This window comes from Sorghum bicolor, chromosome 2 (genome assembly GCF_000003195.3).
Source record: "Sorghum bicolor cultivar BTx623 chromosome 2, Sorghum_bicolor_NCBIv3, whole genome shotgun sequence".
Taxonomy (NCBI): domain Eukaryota; kingdom Viridiplantae; phylum Streptophyta; class Magnoliopsida; order Poales; family Poaceae; genus Sorghum; species Sorghum bicolor.
The window spans coordinates 54570898-54586729 of record NC_012871.2 but is presented as its reverse complement, the minus strand read 5'-3'; the positions used below and the strand labels follow the sequence as shown (position 1 = coordinate 54586729).

The 15832-nt window shown below is 40.1% G+C and overlaps 2 protein-coding genes across 2 annotated transcripts; one reads left to right on the top strand and one right to left on the bottom strand.

Moving 5' to 3' along the window:
- Positions 1862 to 5320, top strand: LOC8075824 (putative glucose-6-phosphate 1-epimerase). Its single transcript, XM_002462185.2, has 10 exons — positions 1862 to 2106; positions 2222 to 2338; positions 3191 to 3304; positions 3377 to 3428; positions 3797 to 3934; positions 4075 to 4173; positions 4247 to 4344; positions 4635 to 4742; positions 4827 to 4908; positions 5017 to 5320. The coding sequence occupies exons 1-10, from the start codon at positions 2030 to 2032 to the stop codon at positions 5080 to 5082; spliced, it is 951 nt and encodes a 316-aa protein (XP_002462230.1). The 5' UTR covers positions 1862 to 2029; the 3' UTR covers positions 5083 to 5320.
- LOC8054570 (bifunctional protein FolD 1, mitochondrial) lies at positions 5542 to 9031 on the bottom strand. Its single transcript, XM_002460013.2, has 5 exons — positions 8712 to 9031; positions 7050 to 7369; positions 6432 to 6668; positions 6166 to 6333; positions 5542 to 5870 (listed from the first exon to the last, which is right to left on the bottom strand). The coding sequence occupies exons 1-5, from the start codon at positions 8971 to 8973 to the stop codon at positions 5697 to 5699; spliced, it is 1161 nt and encodes a 386-aa protein (XP_002460058.1). The 5' UTR covers positions 8974 to 9031; the 3' UTR covers positions 5542 to 5696.

The following is a 15832-nucleotide window of genomic DNA, read 5'->3' as shown; positions in this document are numbered from 1 at the left end:
TCTAATTGATATATTATATTTCATAGAAATCCTAATCTAAATAAAAAAATAAAGTTAGCAACAAACTTCTCATATTTTAATATAATATTAAGAAGTATTAAGAACTAATATTAGAATAAGATAAAGTTTTATACCAAAATCTAATGTAACGTGTCTACAATCAAGGCCGGATGAAGGGCCCGATGCTGCTGAGACGCAGCACCGGAATCTCCGAGAGATACAAGTCTAGAGAAAATTAAGGTGTTGTTTAGTTTGCAAAAATAAAAATTTTAGATATTATAGTATATTTATAACTATAAGTAATTAGTGTTTAATTATGGAATAATTAGATTTAAACATTCATCTCGCAAAATACATACAAAATTTATAATTAGTTTTTTTAATTTATATTTAATGATTTATACATGTGTCCAAACATTCATTGTAAAGGAACGAAAAGTTTTTTTAAGCAAGAACTAAACAGGGGCTGTCTAAAACTTCAAATTCATTCCTTTTCAATTAATTTAGCACCTCTTCTTTAATGTAGCACTCCTTGTGTAGTTTGTCTGGGTCCACCACTGTCTATAATAATAATAATAATAATATCAGAAAATGATGATATAGCTCTGCATAAGTCATAACGCAACTTCTGAGAAAACGTGATCAACTTTATATATATATATATATATATATATATATATATATATATATATATATATATATATATATATATATATATATATATATATATATATATGCCTTAAAGGAGAAAATATGAGAATGTGGAAGAGAGCAGAAAGGGGGTGATCAATCAAAGAGAGAAAAGTATATATATATATAGCCATTGAGAATTTGAGAGCATCCTCAACCGTTTTGCAAATAAGCTTTGCATTCATGTATTTACAAAAAAGTCTTAAAAACACTTATCTAACGGTTTGACATTTAGACTTTGCAATTTTGTTAACTTGGCAAAAAGAGAGAAAGGATTGGCATATATGCCAAACCTGTTCACACTTGATATTGGTAAATTGGCGCGAAGTGATTAATGCCAAACCATTAGAGATTGTCTCTTTTCACTTTTATTATATTTTTTGAGACTTGGCAAACTCTCTCATTTGCCAAACTAATTATGCAAAACGGTTGGGGATGTTTTGATATATCCAAGTGCCTTTTCAGTCGTTCGAAGGGCATATCCATAGAATAAAATTGACCGCATGGGACAAGATGGGTTTTGCACCACTCCTGCTTCCTCATCAAGGATATAAAGCGCCTCCGCACTTTTTTCAAATAAAAATAAAGCGCCTCCGCAGAAGGGCTTTCGATCCTTTGTGTGACAACAGACTATAGGCTCCTTTGTGCTTTTCTCTTCTTCTGAGGCCAGTAATCCACGTAGTCATTCAAGAACTCTGGAAATTATAATATATCTAAAAGCAATAGTAATCCTTCTTTATGTATGCTTAATGCCTAGATTTTAAATCATCTAATGCACTATAGTAATTTGAAGTGACTAAACAAATCTGATATAGTCCGAGGATTGTATTTCTAGTTCAATAATCATCTTTTGATTGAATAGCTAATGTGAGAGTACGTGTCATGTCAAATTCACAACCTAGATCTAGATGTTCTAACCAGATCTATATGGGAGATACGTGTTAGTGGATTAGATCAAATGTGGCTTAGTTCACCTAGAAATTTCATAAAAACTATATAGAAATTTCACCGGAATCAGTTTATTTTTTACAAGCAATTAGATTGCATAGGAATAGGTTGGAGGAAAATTTTTTGGGGGCAAACTATGTTTAAGTTGTGGGCTTCAATTATAATTTTAGAGCACTATTGTCAATATATACAAATAAATATTATTGCTTAAAATGCACGAAGCGAGGCTGAGGGGCATGGTAGCACACATAAAAGAGCACGCAGACTTGAAGCTCAGAAGATCCGGTGCATTTTCCAACTCTAAACTAGGCAAACACCAGCGAAGTCTCAGCTTCTCCGAGGAAGGGGGCGCAATTGCTCAAGCAGCAGCTTCACTTGGGGCCAAACAGAAATGGCGGCTTCTTGCGCCTCCACCCTCCCTTCGCTCTCCTTCGTTTCCTCCTCTTCCAGTTCATCCCGCCGATTCAGGTACCATTACTGCAACCGCTGCTAAAATCTGTTTTTATCCGACTCGATCCGCGTGGACGGTTAAGAGCAGAAAGACGATTCTTGGTCGGTTCGACTTCGTGGTTCTTGAACGCAGGCGCTCTGGTGTGGTGGCCATGGCCAGCGTTGGGCAGAAGGTGTATGCGCCCGGTGTGGCGGTGTCGGAGGGCAATGGCGGGCTCCAGAAAATCGACCTCAAATCCCCGCACGGGAGGTACTTTTTTTTTTCATTTCTTCTTTTGTCCGGGAATCACATCAAGCGATCAATCTGCGTGTCTAATCTGTATGGGATTAGGGACTGTGTACTCTTGGTTTAGGTGATGAATTTGGAGATGTATGCGATGAGGGACTGTGTACTTCTGGTTTAGGAGATGAGTTTGGGGAGAGATGGGAGCTTGACTGGGGGCTTTAGGTAAGATGAGGGGAGCATTATAGGTTGCATCAACTGCATATGCAACACGAGTCACAACTCACAATACTAGATTAGGGGAAGGGGAAGTGTAACAAGAGTTTGACTAATTATGCATGGTTTCCTTCGCTGGTTTACCTAGTAGATATTATGATTTGCAAATAGTGTTTATCAGATGCATTTTCCTGTGGTATGGTATCTGTGTTTGGCAGCCTCCTAACCTGACCTTGGTGGTACATTTGCATTTATAAACTTATCCTGGATCCCTTTTGCTGTGCAACCAAAAATAATGTACACCCCTTCCCCTCCTCCCCCGTTCCTCATATTTCTTTTTAGAGTGCTCTTCTTTTTATAGGACATTTTAGGTTTTGAATTAAAGAACTCTGGAAAAAAAAATACTTTGGCCGCTTATTTCTCTTGCAATATAAATTTCCACAAAACTAGTGTTCATATTTAAAGATATATCAAATCGAGTCTAGTGATGTTACTTTATTACCATATAGTTGCATATAATTTGACTAATTATATTTAGTTTGATCTTTTCAAATCCTAATATGCCCTATAAAAAGGAATTGATGGAGTACTATCTTTAACTCTCGCTTATTTTTCATTTACTGTCAAGTGCCAACTAAATGTGTAATCATTTTATGCATGAAGCGAGGCTGAGATTTATCTGTTTGGAGCATGTGTTACTTCTTTCAAAGTCCCTAATGGCAAGGACCTGCTCTTTGTTCGACCAGATGCTGTGTTTAACGGGCAGAAACCCATCAGGTTAGTTTCAAGCCATAGAACATCAGGTTTTTATCCAATAGCATGCTAACTACATACTTTTTTTGAAAGCAGTGGTGGAATTCCACATTGTTTCCCCCAGTTTGGCCCAGGTCCTATGCAGCAGGTTTGTGAAACCAATTTTCTATTGTAACCCATGTTAACACAAAAAATAAATATGATACGAAGCATTAGTCTTGGTGGATATTTGGTCCCAAAAAGTTAATGATAAAATTCTGCTGATGCCACAGTTAAATATAGAACGTATCTTGGCAAATCAAGAAATGGACCCCAAGTTAGCTGTCAAATTTTATCTTCAGGAATTCCATCACGTCTACTAGGTTTGATGAATCATAGTACCACTATCGATGTGGTTATACTAATGATGCAGCTATGTAGCATAATGTTATCACATTTCATAATATTCTACATGATAACGAAACACATATTCAGTGTACTCTTTGTACCTTACCAAGGCTAATTTTACTTTGATAGCATGGATTTGCACGGAATGTGAATTGGTCTATCACAGATTCAGAAGTCATGGAAGGAGATCCAACTGTAACTTTGGAACTGAAAGATGACTCTTATAGTCGTTCTATGTGGGATTTCAGCTTCCATGCACTGTACAAGGTTAAACTCCGGCAGTGTACTATGTGCTTTGATGTTTTCTGTCCATACACATTCATAACCTTATCATATTATTGACCACAGAAGTGGTAGCCTTGTGCTTTGCAGCATATGGATTTGAGTGTATTTAAAAATATTTGCAGGTTTCCCTGCACTCTACAAGCTTGTCAACAACTCTAGAAATAATAAATACGGATGTCAAGCCTTTCTCATTCAACTCAGCACTCCACACTTATTTCTCTGTAAGTTGCAGTTTCCTGGAACCTTCCCTTTCTGAAATACCATGTAGTTGATGTTCACATATTTGGTTTACAGGCTTCCATAGCTGGTGTTTCTGTGAAAGGTCTAAAAGGTTGCAAAACTCTCAATAAGGATCCTGACCCGAAAAATCCTTTGGAGGGCAAAGAAGAGAGGTCAGTCTGGATTTTTGTCAATAGTTATGAGGAACTCTGTTTTATGCATGAAAAAACAAATTAGACTCTGGTTTCTTTTGTTGCCTCATTGGACTTTTGCCGATCTTACCACAGTATTTAGGTTCCCTGCCTTACATTAATATCACTGTATGTGACTGGGAGCAGAAAGCAATATTTGCATTTAGTACCACTTTTGTCTAAGGTGTTCAGAGTTGCTGCATCACCTAGTGTATTTGTAAGTATGGGTATGCTGTTGAGCATAAGTTTTTAATCCACTCAATACCATCCAGGGAAGAGGTGACTTTTCCAGGATTCGTTGACTGCATCTACCTTGGTGCACCAAGTGAGCTCATCCTGGACAATGGATTGGGTGACAAAATTGCCATCGCAAATTCAAAGTAGGTGGAGATCTGGAAATATAAAGGACTCTGTTTTGACATCTTGAAGTCCACATTATTATGGTTGTTATTTTTCATATGCAGTTGGTCAGATGCAGTCTTGTGGAATCCTCACTTGCAGATGGAGGCCTGCTACAAAGATTTTGTCTGTGTGGAAAACGCCAAGGTATTACAACAACTGTGCAACTTGAGTTAGTGTTTGATGTTTCCTGGAATCCTCACATTTGATAATTGCATGATTTTGGATGATGGTATAAATAATTTTGTCATGTAGATTGAAATGGTACAACTGGAGCCAAAACAATCTTGGGTGGCAGAACAGAAAATTGAACTAGTCTGAAGACCTTGCAGCAATTGCATCAAGTAGAGTGAGATGCAAATGGTGCTCCCCCAATGTAACTCTTCATGGCAGTGTCATCACAATAGCTATACATGTGATGTTTTCTGCTAATAAAAAGAATAAATGATGCAAATCATGGTTTTTTTGCCGCAGTCTCTTGATGTGTACTGAATTGCAAATGTATAATTTGAACTGCATGGACTCTGTTGAAATGGAAGGGAGTGCCCATTTTGATTTTCGACATACGGAGTATCTGATATCTTTTGCTTCTGCTACTGAAATATGTTTGTCCAGTTCGCTGGATATGCATTATGATTCTACTCTTAACGTTAATGTAGTTGAGGCATAAAATCAACAACGTTCTCCGTCAGGCCTATTTCTCTTATAAAAAAAATGCAAAGAAATCGTGTCTTACATGTTTCCTGCTGTTGTGTGTTGATTCTAGGTAATAGGCTAATATGGTCACCAAAAAAACAGCTAAGCAGAATATTTATTGAGCGAGAATATGGTACATCCCAGCACTCATACAGCTAAAATAGAGAGCAACGGGAGGAGCAAAAGAAAAGAAAACTAATTTACAGAAACAAGCATGACAAAATTACAGTTCAGGGGGTTCAGTCACTTTGGCCATAAACGCGTTTTGCTGAATCAAGTGTGTTGCCAAGAAGCATCGCAATCGTTACTGGTCCAACTCCGCCAGGAACTGGAGTTATAGCAGAGGCCACATTCACTGCTTCTTCGAAGCAGACATCTCCAGTTAGGCGATAACCGTAATCACTGGTTGGATCCTGCAAAACAGGGGACATCAGATGATGATGGCTAAACACAAAGGGACAAGTGTTAGGAACATTACAGACACTGTTTACAGATTTTTCTGTAAGAAAACTGCACCAATAAACTGAGAACACTTTTAGAAGTAATATTTATCATTAATTTGGGACAATAATTAAGAATAATCATCATTAATTTAGATTCATTACTTATCATATAAACTGGTTATTGATGGACAAACAACTCCGGAGAAAATGCACAAACAACATAGAACTGTCTTGACAGAAAGAAAATAAACACTGCTGGCTTTACCTCGATTGGATTTGTCCCAACATCAATCACCACTGCACCTTGCTTTAACCAGCTTCCCCTTACAAGATTGGCCACTCCAGCAGCTGATATCACAATATCAGATTCACGGGTAATAGCCTCTGGATTTGTTGTGAAGGCATGGATAACACTGACAGTGGCGTGATGCCGCTGAAAGAAAATCAATGACAAAGTAATGTCTTCATATAACAACACTGCAAAAAATGCATAAAAATCATAGATGTGACTGAGATTTTTGACAACTTTACCTGTAAAAGTAAGGAAGTGGGCAATCCAACAACTTTGCTTCTCCCAATGACAGCTACATGCTTGCCCATCAGTTCAATCCCAGATTGAAGCAATAACTCAATGCAAGCCTTTGCAGCACAGGGCACAAACAAAGGATTTCGGCTTCTGAGTGCAAGATTACCCACATTTAAGGGATGGAAACCATCAACGTCCTTCTCCAGACTGATGGTGCTCAGAATCCTTTCCTCATCCATAAACTGCACAAAATTAAGACACAGAATTCAAAGGTCAACAATTTATAATGTTAGGTACTGAACACAGCAAAGGCGTCTGTGAATTAAGCTGAATCTTGATCAAACAGATAAATAAATGGAAACTAATAGGTGATCCCTCCTATCCAAATTGTAAGTCATTCGGGCTTTTCTATATACATAACTATGTATCTAGACATAATGTAATCTAGGTGTGCAAAAAAGCTCTGTACCTAGAAGAGCTAGAACGACTTACAATTTAGAATGGAGGGAGTACTTTGTATTAACCATGAAACAGAATGTCTCTAATGGGGTGCATTTGAAAAGGTTTTAACTATATTAATCTATTGATCCTCTGGTAGAGGTGGAAACAGTAAAACACATTACCTCTGGTAGAGGTAACTGCACTAGGATGCCATGAACAGATGGATCCTCATTAAATCTTGACACTGAATCCATCACTTCATCTTCTGAACAGTTTCCAGGCAACTTCGCCAACAAAGATTTAATTCCAACTTCCTCACAGCCTTTTACTTTGTATCGCACATATGATTCAGAATCTCTTCTATCACCAACCAAAACAACAGCTAGACCAGGCACATGTCCAACTGAACGTTTCATTTGACAGACTTCTTCAGCAATATGAAACCTTATGTCCTCCGCAATGGACTTGCCATCAATAATGGTTGCAGTGCGATCATAATCAGCTACAAAATACAGAAATGAGAGTTGACAGCATCAGATTTTTGGCATAAGATTATGAACGATGAAATAGATGCCATCAATGAATCAGCCAAGAATCAAAAGTGTTGACTTGAAATTTCAATACAACCTTGAGCCAAACGTATATTTACTGAGTGCAGCTACCAAGCATGGGTTATTGACGTTTGCATCAAGTGAACATATGAAACATGGGTTCAAGCTCTGGACCCTGGGCCATGTAGCACCTATTTTTCGTGGCCATCAGATCTTCATCAGGTCATTCACCGCAGGTCAGGAGCTATTTTCAAGAGCCTTTTTTTTACAAGAATTTTCAAGAGCCTTTGTAGCAAGCATGTGACATGCCACACCGCCTGCTGGCCTCCACCTTCCACCTGCCATGACACCCACGCCTTCCTCTGCTGCCGCGTTACCCATGCATGTGCCACCCTCCGCTTGCCACAAAATGCAAAGCTCACCTATTGGACTCAAATAGCCTATTCAGACAAATGATTAGTTTTAGTTTGCAGAAGAATATCGCTCTTAAATTATTGTTCCTTTAATGCAGGCAAATTTGACCATTTTGTTTTGTGCAATCTTCAAAGTTCAGCCTGTCTTGGTTAGATTCAAGACTCATTGTCGATTTACTGATCGGTTAGTATCAACGTTGTTCTTTTTATTTGGAGGTCCCATGATTGTTCAAGACCCTAACCGTAGGTCACCAGAGTTGGAGGATATCGCTAGAGATGGAGGAGATCGCCGGAGAAGAAGAGGTAACCCTAGCTCGGCAGCCTCCTCCACTCCCTTTTTTTTTATTTGGATGATTTTGATTCCGACATGCTTGTGTTTCCTAATCGGGAGGGCTCTCATGTTAAGGCTAAACCGAGAGCCTCTCATATAGCTTTTACCTATTCCTAAGCCACTGAATCTTAGATTTAAATAAGACTTCTGCAAGAAGCTTGATATAGGCCATGGATCCAAATGCAAAGAAGAAAACTGCCAGCAATGATATGCGAGCGCCAGCAACAAACAACAGACACAAGGATAATTCTCTACCTGGGCTGGCTTCCTCTGTTTGCCGTGCCTGGTTTTCTAGTTTCACAACAGGATAGGTTTGAAGGGTAAACTACTAGAGTATGTGAGCATTAATTCTTTGCAAGTGACACGAACTGATTTCATGCCACAACGGTTCACCATCTTATCAATTTAATTGTAAAAAATGTAGATTTTTTTTTAAATGCACTGTGGACAGCCTCCCCCACCCCAGCCGCGGCCAGGCCAATCGAAGCAAAGCAATACAAAGAGCCCGCCTTCAACCAGCGATTTACCAAAGCAGTAAGCCCCGCTCACCTTGTGCACACCGCGGAGGAGCCTGCGGCGTCGTGTCACGCGATATAGGGTCCCAGGTGTCGAGGAAGTCCGGTCCAAGAAGGAGGCTGCTGCTGCTCCTCCGCCGCCGCCGACTCTGCGTCCCTGCCTTATCCTCCTCCGCCGCTGCAGTCTCTGCAGCATCGTGGAGCCTGCGCGCCGCCCTGGAGAACAAGGATACGAACGGACCAGACTTCCGGCGTGCGGTTGCGGCGGCAAGAACGGCCACGGCGGCGCCACCCATCTCCGTCGGCGCGACCCACCGCTCTGTCGGAAAATGGGATATCAGTGAACGTTTGGGCCTTTTGGGCCACGTGGGCTTGCCAAGGAGATATTTTCGTAAGATTCGGTCTCGTAGCACTGTAGCAGGGCCCACTTGGCGTATTCATCCCTTAAAAATTGAACAAAAGGCAAAACGTCAAAATGACAGGACCCAGAAAGTCTATATAAACAGTTAATAACCTTTGTGGGTGTCGAGTAATCCTCTACCTATAAAATAAGGTATTATGCACACTACAACTTATATAGCTGATAAAGAACTTATAAAAACACACAATCTTGCTAAACCGGCAATCCACATTGTCAAGAGTTTAACACAGTGAGCCCTCATATCATCCTAGTTGGGACACCTCCTCTCTCATGTTCCCTCTCTCTCTTTCCTCAACTAGAAACCACTGGCATATCCATTGGCACTTCCCATGTTGGAGTTAGAAGCACTAACAGTGACACCAGCGATGCCATGCTCCCTGTGGCTTCACTCGGATTAGGAACAACGTCATATTGTACGTGGCTACCATGTCATCTAACGTTGGCGACCAGTGACAGATCTATAAATATATTTAGGGGGCTCCTCCTCCTTATTTTCTATATTTAGCACGCTCCTCCTAAGTTTTAATGACTACAAAATTATAGGGAGGTTTAGGAGGGGCTCCATGCTTCCGTTGGCAGTAGGGGGATCAAGCCTGAAAGCTCAAGTTTGGTTTTGGTAATTAATAAAATCAAGTTGTTAATGCCTTATGTTTAAGTGATTTGAGTTAGGCATAGCAACACATGTGATGAAGGTGCATGGTGGCATGGAAATGTGGCCACATGATCACAATGGGATGAAGCATGAAGTAGAGATCATGGTGATAAACAAGGAGTAGAGTGATCAAGGCAAAGGTATAAACATAGGGTTTTGCTTTTGCCAGTCTAAGTTGAGTAGAGAAGTGATTGACCGGGTTTAGGATAGATAGCCGACTATCAAGAGGGGAAATCACAGTCATCTCTCTAATCAAGTGCTACTAGGTCCATATCTTGAGCATATGCATTAGGATCTAGTAAAGTGTTAACTTAACTCCTTTGATGAAAATTTTTGTGAAAAGCTAACACACATGCACTTTGGTGGTGGACACTTGGTGGGGTTAGCACATTTGCAAAGGAGGTGGAGTTCCTAGGGTTGAGAGGGGTTTGGGTTCCTTTCTTCCTCCCGCCGAGCTTGCGAGGCGGGATTCGGCGCTCTTGAGAAAATTAAGTGTATATTTTCTATTGTGCTGGTGGGAAACTTTGGAGAAGACGCGGGAGTGTTTCTCACTAAGAAACACTCACCGGACGTAGTGCTCAGAGGCACCGAACACGTCCCGTGCACTGTCGGTATTTGACCAAGAGAGAGCAGAGTACATCGGACGCTCTACACCGAACGCAGGTTAGCGACTGTGTGCACGTCCAGTGCTTGCTATGGTCAGCGCGCTAGACTGCAAGGTTTTATGACAAGGCACCGGACGCACCAGAGTGAGTCCGATGCTCAAGGTCCGGTGTGGGAATGTTTTGCAGACCTCTCTGCACATGAGTCCAGTGAGATCTGAGTTTGCGATCTTCTCTGCGCACGGGTCCGGTGAGTACCGGACGTGTCCGGTGCTCACTTGGTCGCGTCCGGTGGTCCGCAGGTGACCGCTAGAGATTGACGCGTGATATTCAAAGGTGGACACGTGGCTAACTCCAGAGCACCGGATGCAGGGGGTTGAGCGTCCGGTGGCTCCCTACTGAGCATCCGGTGCCCCCGATTTCAGCCCAATGACAGAGCCAACGGCTCTATCTCTTTGAGGGGCTTATAAATAGAAGGTGGCCGGCTTTGGGAGGTTCTCTCTTGCACATTTGATTACTTGAGGCATACATTGAGCTAGAGAACACTCCCTCCACTCATCTCTTTGCTTGATTGCTAATCTTAGTGAGATTGAGTGAGATTCAAGCGCATTGCATTGAGAGTTGCATCTAGTGGCACTTGATCCTTGAGTTTGCTGCGGATTTCTTGTTACTCTTGAGTGTTTCCCGACGCCCTAGATGGTTTGGAGCAACGGTGGTGTTGAGCTCGTGATTGGAGATTGTATTGAGCCTCACAAAGTGATTTGTGAGGGGTTCTTGAGCTTTCCCCACGGGAGATCGCAATTGGCTACTCTAGTGGATTGCTCGTGGCTTGGAGGATCCCCATATTGTGAGTGGATGTGCGGCACCTGCTGAGGGTTTGGCTTTGGATTGCCAATTAGCTCGTGATCCATCAAGTGGGTGTATCGCCACAATGAGGACTAGCTTGTCGGAAAGCAAGTGAACCTCGGTAAAAAATTGTGTGTCATCTTATGCCGAGGATTCTCTTTGTGATTGTGATTGTGATTGTGATTGTGATTGTGATTGTGATTGTGAGTGATTGATTGGATATATCTCTACTCTACAACGTCGGTATAACAATCACTTTTCACTCCTTTACTACTTGCACATCTTACTTGTTGTTTAGTTTGTGTAGCCTAGTCCTTTTTGTTAGGAGTGTAGTTAGCTTTAGTTGTGCTTTCTTGTGGTGACTTAGAGTTTAGCTCTCTTGCTAGACTTGTGTAGGTGGCTTGCATAGCTTAGTTTTTCTAGTGATAGAATAGCTTCGCCATTTGTTTTACTAACACTCTTGCTTAGTGAAATTTGTAGAAAATTTTAATAGGCTATTCACCCCCTCTTGCCATTAGGACCTTTCAAAGCCCCAGTCGCCCCTGTGTTCGATCCACCGTGGCTAGGGACTGGACCTTGCACTTTGAGGTGGAAGTCTCATTTGAGTTCTGTTAATTAATGATAACATTTTTTGACTAATGGTTTTATGTGAGATGAAAGGTTAAGTGTGTTAAGCTGCATAAGAGCCATGAAGAAGAGGTGGCATAAACCATATGATGCAAGAAGTTCATCAAGGTGAAAAGATGGAAGCAAAGGACGAATGACAAGTGAAGGCAACGATATATGCATAGTGCTTGACTTTCATCGACCATGAGGTGATTAGAGAAGTGAAAATGACCAGATTACTAAGGATACATAGTCGTACTATTAAGAGGGTCCTCAAGTTACAAATATGGCTATCTAGTGCCACTTGCGAGGTGTAACTTTGCATATGCATTAGGAGTGATTAGGTGTGTAAGAGTGAACAAATATTGTAAATACCTCAAAGCTAGAGGTGTTGATCATCCTGTGTAAAGATCCATTGAAGTTATTAGTGATTTGAAGAGCTTCAAGAAAAAGAACTTAATGGAGCATTTTTACACTCACTAGAGTTCCCTAGTTCCTAAGAGGTGACATCAAAACCTTGGTACAATGATCTACTAGATAGTATTGATCATGTATTAAATTAGAAAGATTTCCCACGCGTTGCTATAGATATGAAGAAGGAATATAAATAGATTAGAGTGTTAATCACTAAAAATTGGGAGATGTATATGTATGGTGTTAGTAATGCAACAATATATGTTAATAAATGATGTGGTTTGCTAATGTGAATAGCTTGAATGAAGACATAAATAGATATTGATGTGGACACTTTGCAAGGCGAGATAATTGAATGTGCTATGTGCTAGCAGGATGTTCTAATGGATGCTGATGTGAACACTTTGCATGCCAAAAGAAATAAGTAGTGAGGTTTATCTTTATAAGAAATATAGATATTCTTTTGTGCAAAGTACCTTATTCCTTTACTTTCTAAAGCTCAATGCATATATTTTTTGTTATTTGTTTGGAAGAATTTCATGGATTACAACATTTTACACACGGTAGTATGGTTAAGTTGTTATAGGTGAGGAAGCGTGTGTCTATAGCTACTTCTGTCCCTAGACCAGGAGTTTGGTCTAAACACGGAGTAGTGGGTTGAGGTATAACAAATATGATATATTATGAACCATATTATTGTATGAGTATTAGATGTTCAATGTGTGCACGTGCTCAATGTGATACCAGCCTAAAGAACTTTGTTTTATGTAACCTAATTAGGCTAAAACTAATTTGAAATTCCTATAATGAAATTTGTGCATTTCAAAGGGCTCACAGGGAGTGGTTTGATAACCTTTTTGTACTAAACATAGTTACAAGATCTGATAATTTTTATGATTTTTTTAAAAGGAGCGCATATATTTTTTCACATTGTAATATAAACATTTAAACGTGATTCGCGTTTGAAGTTTTGAAAACCTAACAGGTGACACCGTGACTAGTGCTTAAAAGGTTTGTGTGTATGTCAACAGATTAGGGAACAAATCTTTGTTGTCCAGTTTGACAAAATATCCAAACACGTTTTTTGATGGAGGGTTTTACCTTTGTACCATTAAAAAGATGACCCTTATCTTCAAGCCACTAAAAATTCAGACGCACCGAACAAAAAGTTGGGAAGCACATCTAATCTTTTTTTTTGTCTCCCAAGCTATTGCATCAACTTAGGCCTTGTTTAGTTCCGAAAAGATTTTAGATTTCGGTACTGTAGCACTTTTGTTTGTTTGTGACAAATATTATCCAATTATGGACTAACTAGGATCAAAAGATTTGTCTCGCGATTTCCAGTTAAACTGTGTAATTAGTTTTTGCTTTCGTCTATATTTAATGCTTCATGCATGTGCCACAAGATTCGATGTGACGGGGAATCTTGAAAACTTTTTTGCTTTTTGGGGTGAACTAAACAAGGCCTTACCCTGGTAACAGTGTCAAACCGTGGTGCAAATTCTAAAATGCCCAAAGGAATTTATTTTCTCCTTTTCTTTTCTTCCTCACTTATTTTTTTTTAATTTTTTCTCTCTACCCTATTCAATTGGCTGGGCAGCACGGGTCACCCGTCCGCGCCTGCCACCGGATGTGCCCTGCGTCGTCGGCCACGAGACCTCCAGCACCGCCCTGCCCTTGCCCGCCATGGTCGTCGACACCGATGGCTACGAGCGCCTCACCAGCCACCGCTAGACACGTACACCCCTGCCCACCATGCCCCCATGACAGTGTGCTCCCCGAGCTGTGGGCACGGATGGCGGAGCCACGATTCCATAGCTGGCTATTCCACGTATAAATTTTTTTCAATGTATATGTGCAATAGTAATAGAGGATAAAATCAATACAAAATTGATTCTGTTGCACAGCTTAAATAGTACATATAATTTTCTTAAAATATATGCTAGATAAAATATTTGTTTATCCTGGTAACAAGGCATTAGGCAAAGTGAGCCTAGTGTCGCCCCTGTTAATAATCAAAGTATACATAAATTCTTTATCCATGTTACAAGAACACAATACAATATTTTTTTAAAAAAATCAGAACACAACAAAAAAGAAGAAGAAAACGAAACCTTCAATTCTTACTTTGAAGAATAAAAAATAGATGTGGGATTTTTATGTTCACCTTGTTGTTGCTGCTTCAAGCCGTATATGAGAAAGGCCGTATACGAAAAAGGCGTTGAGAGGGAGCCGTATATGAGAAAGCCTACAAAGACCACTTACCGTCACCGCCGCTAGAGGAATGTCGTCGATGGGGTTTTTTTCTGATAAGTTTATAGGCTGCCGCTACTAGTTGTTCTACTAGGCTTAGAGTAACTTCAAAAGTTTAACTATTTTTGTTATTTATGCTATTTCAGAATTTGTATAGTAAAAAGTAGACACCAACTAATATGCTATCTAATTTTGTAAAATAGAAAGTTAGCTTTCTCTTGATTTTCGGTGGCTATATATAGCTTATTACAGACGCTAACTATAAGACTTTCTAAAATAACAAGATTGTTGTAGATCTCTTATTTTTTTTAGAAATTTTCTATTCGATAAAATAGGTAAACAATAGAATTTGACAATTAATTTTAGCCAGACTATTAGAGTTGCTCATATGGGTTACATATTTACAACATTCAACAAACTAGCATATATGCTGATTATACATGTGTGTATATATACATATATTTGTATTTGTCAAAAAATTATGAGTATTCCATATAATACAGGGACATACCCTCGAGCCGCCCATGGTGGGCACCCCTGCACGCGTCGCGCCGCCACACAGATGGGAGCTCGTCGGCGCGCGAGGCGGTTACTGGCGAGCCCCAGCCAAGGTTAAATTTTTTTTCGCACCTGCCAATAAATAAGATATTTCAGACTAAATTTAAATAAAATCAAATTAGTTTTTTTTAAAATTTTTGGTATATTTTACTAGAATTTTTTTAATTTATCACTCATCATAAATTTATATAATATCAACCAAATAACACAATATATCATTGCAATAGTAAACGAGCTGACGCTGGGGGAGTTTCATATGCTAGTGCCATGAAATATGTGAGTGAGAAAATTAAATAAATAAATATAGTGGGCCATTTTAGTATGGTTGGAGTAATTTTGAAACATAATATGAATTTAACCGAAAATATTAACGGATATAATTTTTTTCGGACTTCAGTGAAATTTTACCGAAAAGAAAACCCTGGCCCTAGCACGGTGAGGCTGGGCAGCCTGCACAACGTAGGCCGCTGCCCCTCGCATCCAAGAGCTCGCTGGAGACGTGTTGCCCGTGAGTGAGACCATGCGGAGCCGCGGTGGCATTGGGCGCTGATCCGGAGTTACGTTGCCATTGACAGAAGCCGAGGTCACGTTCACCGCCGGCGCAGCGTTGGGCTGCGGGAAGCCGTTGCAGACGACGCCGTTCTAGCCTCATGGTGTGATGTCACTGTAGCTCCAACCGGCTAGCCGAAAGGATCTAAACAATACCTAGAGGGAAGGCTGGAATAAGCATATCTAAAAAATTTATACACAAACTTAAAGATACTTGTCAGCAATTTTCGAAAGTTCCGACAGTTGGGTCAGAA